At 40.2% G+C, this 7,641-nt stretch overlaps 1 protein-coding gene across 1 annotated transcript; it reads right to left on the bottom strand.

Annotated features, from left to right (window-relative positions):
- Positions 1-1,460: 1,460 nt before the first annotated feature.
- LOC133908585 (WD-40 repeat-containing protein MSI4-like) lies at positions 1,461-7,391 on the bottom strand. Its single transcript, XM_062350680.1, has 15 exons — positions 7,136-7,391; positions 6,332-6,395; positions 6,065-6,151; positions 5,534-5,596; positions 5,166-5,231; positions 4,973-5,047; positions 4,817-4,892; positions 3,632-3,839; positions 3,345-3,426; positions 2,799-2,872; positions 2,595-2,706; positions 2,416-2,490; positions 2,217-2,278; positions 1,990-2,089; positions 1,461-1,837 (listed from the first exon to the last, which is right to left on the bottom strand). Exons 1-15 carry the CDS (start codon positions 7,258-7,260, stop codon positions 1,736-1,738), a joined length of 1,371 nt encoding a protein of 456 aa, XP_062206664.1. The 5' UTR covers positions 7,261-7,391; the 3' UTR covers positions 1,461-1,735.
- Positions 7,392-7,641: the final 250 nt, after the last annotated feature.

The raw sequence follows: 7,641 nt of genomic DNA, 5'->3' as shown, positions 1-7,641 counted from the left end.
CACCCTGCGCATGCATGTACGCAGGTTAGGGGAAGGCAGGAGTGCAGGCCTTACATGTCAGTACCATTATATTACTAGCTGCCGCCTCAGGAGTCACTGAGTCAGGTCCACTGCAGGAGCCCAGTAGCAGCAGCTAGCAGTACTCCAGTAGCAGTAGTACAGTACAGCAGTAGTGGTACCACTGCGATCGCACGGCCTCCTCAACGCAAAAGAAAATTGGTTTTTTTAAATAAATAAAAAACTGCTCCGACGCGGCAGATTCGATCGCACCACGCCGTGCACAGCCCTTTGTTTGGGCTTTGTTAGCATCTTCTGCTTATTAAAAAACAGAAGTCTAAATAAATAATATGTTTGTACTAGTTTTTATAAGAAAAATAATCTTTACTACTATAAAAATCTAAGAAACCAGAAACAAGTATAAATATGTTTATACTAGAAACAGGCTTTTAAAGAAATCACAGCTGGTAAAAGCACAAATAAACGAGACCTAAATCCAATTTCAAGGAGCAGCTTGCATTAAGCTATTTTTTTTAATTTTATGGCCCAGCTGTTTGGACGTATCGGACACTTTGATTGAGCTGGCATAAAAACATTATCAGTTTGAGTTAATTTATGTATCCTCGCATCTCTAACATTTTACATATTCAAATTTAATATTTTAGACGTTATAAAAATGTATTAGAATAGTTATTTTTATATGTTGTATCTCATAATCTCTTGCGTACAGATCTGGATCCGGAAAAACTATCTATTTAAGTTAATTCATATATTTTCGTATTTCCAATATTATATATGTTCAAATTTAATGTTTTAGATATTATAAAAATTTATTACCATAGCTATTTTTTAGTTATACCTAAGTTTTGCATAAAAATATTATATAAAATAAGCTGTAATGTTACGGTAAAAAAAAATCTTCTAAATCGGATATATATGATATGCTATTTTGATACATATCTTTTGATGTTATAAACAATCATTTTGTTGTTACAAACATTATTTTTCGGTGTTGTAACAGACCATTAAGCATCCGATCCATCAACGTCGGAACGCTAGCAGCTCTGTTTTTTTAGAAGCATTGCCATTTTTTGTTTCAGGTATAAAAACGACTTATAGATCCTGTTTGGAAGAGGGGGATGCTCTAGGAAATTTTAGGATTTAAGCTTCTAGTAAACCCCTTTCCAAATAGGGCCATAAAAGTAAACAACTACTCCCATTATTAGATTCCTGTAAAGTAACACATCAATCGCAAACAAGCTCTATAGAGCATGTTCGCATATAATTTCTGCAGCCTCAACAATCACACGTCTTGGAACGACATGCGAGTCACAACCAGCTCAAATACAGAGATAGGAGTGGCCCTTCAATTGATGGAACGACATGCCAACGAATATAATCAATAACACCACACTCAATACATCAGATTAAACCATCAAATCAAACCATCAAGGCAAAGCCCATTACAGAAATCTCATCAGATCCAATAGAATCTTACCAAATAAATTGTACCAATATCCCAATAGTCAACCTACAGGCTACATAGAAATCCACCTCTGCTACGTTGACGAACATACTGGATTTTAGTCATACAACAAGTTTTAACATAAGCTCCTCAAGGGTACAGCCCTAGGAGCATCAGAAAGTCAATGTCAACAGAGGCCGTACTAATGGCCAGGGAACTAGAATACCTACTCGCAATTTTCACAGGACTGGATTCCACAGATAATCACATACTTCAAGTCCTCGGAGTGCAGCTGGCCAAGTGAGATTTGAAATTCTCCAGCTCCGTAAGAACTTCCTCCTCTGGGCGGTAGATCAAATCACTCATGCGCCATATCTGTACAAATAAAACAACCGTAAGAACAGACCAGACAGAATACAGGACAAGGGAAACATAGACTAGGTCTAGTAGCTTCAACTATGATAATACAGTTCAATTTCGTCTTGTAATTCATACCAAACTTGCACAACAGCAAGAAAGAGAAGTACCTGCAATGTTCCACCTCCACCAGTGCTCTCACCATCATCAGAGACACTCACAATCGTCCAAGGATCCGATGAATTCCAGTGGAAGTCTACAATCTTATCCCTGACAAAGTGTACAGTATGAAAAATATGGTAGTGACATCACCATTTGAACAAAGAGAAAGGGTAGGTTTTTGAGTTTCATGTATCACACATATATAAAGGATTAGTTTCATACTGAGACAGCATACCTATGACCAGCATGTTGAAAGAAAAGCGCAGCTGGTGAATTTGTATTTTTCTTCTTTCCGACCTGATATCACAAAAAACTTTAATTAATCAGGCCAGAAAAAAAAGTATATGAGAAAATCAACTGGCGACGGAACCCCCATCACCAACTGTTGTGCAGGAGTATCTCAGAAGGGACATAATAGTTCGGCAAGTGGATACCTTCTCATGATCCCAAACATTTAAGAAACCATCTTCCGCAGAGCTTCCAAAAACAGATGCTTTGTCAGGTGACCACTGAAATGCATAAGGTATGAATTACATCCAGAAAGCGTCAAGAAATATCATGTAAGTAACCATATCTACACAAAGAGAACATAAAATATATTCTCTCGCCATGCCTGAACACAAAGAACAGCAGCTTTATGACCCTCAAATTTGTGAATTGGTGAACCAGCTCCTCCAGTACCCAGATTTCGCCGATCCCACATACGGACAGAGTTATCAGCAGAACTGAAATATCAAATACTCAAATGTGTAAATAACCGATGAAGGAATATGGAAATCTTCACGTTACACAGAACTATGCCTTCATGTCACCATACCCGGTTAAGATATAGTTAACATCAAGGGGGTTCCAATCAACACAATGAACGTCTCCACTGTGTGCTTTCTCAACCTGGAAACCAAGAATGAAAAGGCTTTAGCATAATATATTGAATTGAGTCACTCCATATGCTGAGAAAGAAAAAGGTGTGCCATATTAAAAATCATACATCAGCCTCTTTGGAACTGGGTAAAAATGTAACTTAACAAAATCTACTTGACTAGACCCATCAAATCACAGTCACAGACTGATTCGTTCCAAGGCATTATATGTCTACCAAGTTAATGAAAATGCACAAATATTAGAGGAAACAGAATCAGAAGCAGAAGTGTCATGCAATTTAATAAAATATCAGGTTCATTGGACCGAATAAAACATTCCAGGTGAGGCACCAATTGACCATTATGAATCGCTTGGTCGTGTTAATGGCCAATGTGACCATCACCTCTTCAACTTAAGTGATGCTATAACGAACAAAGAGGTAATACATTCAAACTTCTGCCAAAAACATAGTTAATCCACTCGAGATAGAGAAGAATGTCACCTTAACAGCTGGGCCAGTACCAGTCCGAGCATCCCAGAGAATAAGACAAGCATCATCACCCACACTACAGAACTCCTGTGCGCTTCATCCCAAAAAAAAAAAGGTATGAAGATAAAACAAAAAGGATAAAAAAAATGTCATGTAAAATATATGTTCACAGCGAAGACAGCTACTATTAATTTATTATTAGCAATCACAATGCTAAGCCTGGATTGAATACATATGCTAGTGATCTCCATCCATCCAATGCCTTGAAGGCAACCAGAAAAACGGAGTAGGCTATTTACCTAGAAGGGCAGAACTGAACATCTTCAACAGTGCTGTCATGGCCATGGAATACACCTCGAGGATCGACTTTAGGACTATCCTTTTCATTTGCAGTTTTACCAGACTGCTTGCTGCCTGATGCTCCAGGGGAAGCCTCTGTTTTTGAGGAATCCCCAAGGGCAGATATGTGGTCTTGGATGCTCCACAGGACGACAGACTTGTCCTTTCCTATTTAAGATTTGCATTTGAACCAAAACTCAAGTTATCACAGCACAATATTTAAACAAATTAAAAGACTGTTGTATCCCTAGGGTATGTTATTTGTAATACTGGAAAACAGATCTAATAGTCCCAAAAACTTTTTCAAATGATCCAAGTTAGGACAAATTCAACTAAATCAGCAGCGTAACACATTTAGTTATCACATTGGATGATACAGTGATTAGGTTCTATTTGGCTGATACAGTGATTAGGTTCTATTTTAACTTCTTTTCTGTATGTGTCTTGAAGTTGACGTGACATCTCTCAGCCAGCTCAATCAGGACTGGACTTGTCCACGCTTGCATGCACAAGTTTCCATGAAATGTAAAGTTAAGTTCTCAACTACAAGGGCCAAAATAACATGGTTGTGCACTCTAAAAACAAGCAAACACAAATGTGCAAGTTCAGAAAAAATCAACATGTTAAAAGACAAATCATTTAATTATAAACTGTGATGATGCCTATACTTTAGTATAGAAAGAAACTGATACAAGCATATGCGCGGGCGTTCTGAATAGCACAAGACTTATCAAATAGTGTTACTATATTGAGTCATAACAAAGTGACATCTTGGACATGGACACTATCTCCGTAAAATAAAATTAACTACCAGTTTCTATTGCAATGTATTTGTTAAACCTCATAAAAACAGGCACACATTCTAGGATATCAAACATAGCTTGATATGCAAATCCTAGGACACAGGATAAAAAAAGCAAGTAATTAAATGAAAAAGGTAGTCCGGTGCAGTTGCTTTATTGTGAGAAGGATAAACATCCAAGGGGAAAGGGCACTTGTCAATGCAACAAGGGAAAATGTTAACTCGATAAAAGTTCCATGGAGATGGCTTGATTCTCAAGATGTTCAAAGAGACTGGATAAATAGTTGAATCCAAGAAGGGAAGGGGAAGGAAGATACAAATAACAAGATGAAAATCTGCTAACCTCCAGATAGTACATATGGTTCTGCCGGACACATGGCAAGCGCAAATTCAGCATTTTCCTGATGTCCCGTTAAAATCTGACAAACAGTTCGGGCTAGTAAACCTTGTGCCTGAAAAGAGTACAACTGGCAGATTGAACTGGATAAGGAAATCATACCAAATCAGGGCGAGATTCAGTTGCTCCAAGGACAGCATGTCTGTTTGGTTGGGCCTCAACATCCCAAATAAGTACCTGAATGTCAATGGAAGAAAGGCTTACACTCTAAACCCATCACATCTCACTGGAATAGTTAGGGTGATATTGGTTCCTTCACAAGCATTAAGCAGCAGTATAAACAGGTCAGACGTACATCTGGACTGTCGGTGTGAGTGGCTATGATCTTACTGTTCTGCGGAAGCTCCCTGATTCTGTTAACCTGTTTGCATGATGAAAAAATAATAAGAAAATCATCAACCATCCAGTTGAACATATCAATCAAAGCATTAACCACTACACTGTAGATAGGAAAGGAAGCTGCACAGCAAGACTGCAACGCCGATCCCAAAAAACAAAAGCAAGGTCTACAAGGGACCAAAGAAAAATCAAATTGAAGTATACAACATACATTGATTAAGCTAAAGAGAAATCAAGTTCCACAACATAGGACAAGCAACATGTAAATATTAAAAAAAATGCAAGATAGTCCCAACTCGAACAAAAAAGAAATACAGTTCTTACCTCGCCCGGATGAACTATAGTCTTATACTTCTTCACAAAAGGTGATCGTGCTTCCTCATTAAACTACGACAAACAGGTAGATATCTGGTCAGCTCCATTGCAAACCAGAAATTTCTAGGCTCTGTCGAAAAGTCAATGTAACACTAGGAATTTTCAAGAGGCACCATGGTTACAATACAATAGACAGGAATTCAGTACATAAATATGGACAGAATAAATAGTACAGAACAAATATGTTCATGTATGCCCTTACCACAAGACATGAAAATAAACATGTTCCTTTTCCATCAGGTCTAGTACTATAGTACCATGCTAAAGAAGATTAGGCATAACTTTGATAAGCACAAGTTAAAGCGTCTGATTATATTGAGATGAGAAGAAACTGACATCAAAGATCAAACAAATGCGGGCAGACAGGAACTAAGGGATACTTAGCAGGCAGGATAAACATAAGTACATGCAGCTAAAAACTCATGCATTTCTGCTTTTGACAGAACAAAACTGTCATCATTCATCAATACAACAACTAACCTGCGAGATATGCTCCGCAGCTGCAACCCTTGGTTTGACGACTTCACAATTTGCGATGACCAGAGTATTAGGCATGCTCCCATCAGTCTGAAACCATAGCAAGAAGAGCAAATCCTACAGTTAGCTCCAGAAAAAGAAAACATACATACTCATTAGCCAGCTTTTCCTAAGCATCAACAACATATACTTCTTCAAACTTCACAATTAGCTTGAGTTTCATAGCATCTCTAGACTGCTAAAATAATATATACTTGCAGACGCACTTGCCTGCTCAGATAGGTAAAGGCGCTGACGATTCTTGTAGGTAGCTTTCTCAAACTGCGGACCCCACCTGTTCTCGACCAACCAAGGATCAGCATCATCAGTTGTCGTTGCAGAGTAAGATGAAGATAAAAAAAATCCAAGCAGCTTGATTAAAAACAGAATGCAGTTAATCTTCGATATTTATCATTAGCATCAAAATATCTGGTGCGATAACAGAATGCGGCACAACTCTGATGCACATAACGCATATCACCACCGTCATGTTCCCGCTCTAATCGATAACAAGTAATCATATCAAGAAATTGACGAGCACCAGTCCACTAGCCCACAAAACTTAGGCCATGTCTGGAAAGAGGATGTTGCTCAAGGAATTTTTGGGATTTAGTTCAGATTTAAACTAAAATTGGATCCCAATTCCTCCCTGTCCAAGCAGCTCCGTGACTCAGTACAGCAAGAATTGCATGAACACATAGGCTCCAAAATGCCAGCTCAAACAGTCACAGCCCGCCAAAAACCCCCGCTCATAAACCCTAGCATCGAAAAAAGCTAACCCAGGCACCCAGCTCCACCATTCCCACCCCACCCCACGCCATCCCCACCAAGGCACCAACAACGCGACAGATCTGGAACCACCGCAAGCACAGCCACGGACCAAAAGTCCAAAACCCTAGACACGGACGGCGGACGACCTCCACCACCGAAACCCTAATCCGGCAGGAGTCTTCACGAAAACGACGACTACAGGCACGAAACGAAGGAAACGGAGAGCCGGAGGGAAGGAGGAGTGCGTTGGGCCGAGGAGGTTACCGGCAGGAGAGGGACGGCCAGACGAGGTTGTGGTTGGCGAACCAGTCGTAGAGGACTGGGATGAGCGACTTCCACTGCGCGTAGCGCTCGTCCACCGCCGCCCTCGACGAACCCCTCTCCTTCATCTCCGGCGCCGGCGACTGCCCCGAACCCCGTCCGCTCTCTCGCTCTGTACTGCTGCGGGAGCGTGCTGGAGCCTCGACTCCTGCTGCTTCTGCCTCCGAGCCTGAGGGCGTCACCGCGAGCAGCGGGGAGCAGGGGATCCTATGCTGCCTGGGGCGGAAAGTTGGAATGGGCTCGATGCGTTGCTGGGCCTAGTTAATCTTAGGCCGATGGTTACGAGGATTACGACGACTCGACTTAATGGGCTAAAGTAAGTTGGGCTGGAAGCCTGTAAAGGAGTGGGGTTACATCTTTTTCCCTTTTCTAGTTGTTTTTCCCGAAACTCTGATATATTTAAAAATAAGAGTTAATATATTGTCAGAGTTGAGAATTAGATTTGTATT

Source organism: Phragmites australis, chromosome 2, assembly GCF_958298935.1.
Source record: "Phragmites australis chromosome 2, lpPhrAust1.1, whole genome shotgun sequence".
In the NCBI taxonomy this organism is placed as follows: Eukaryota; Viridiplantae; Streptophyta; class Magnoliopsida; order Poales; family Poaceae; genus Phragmites; species Phragmites australis.
The sequence above is the reverse complement of the archived record's forward strand: the minus strand, read 5'-3'. Positions and strand labels throughout refer to the sequence as shown.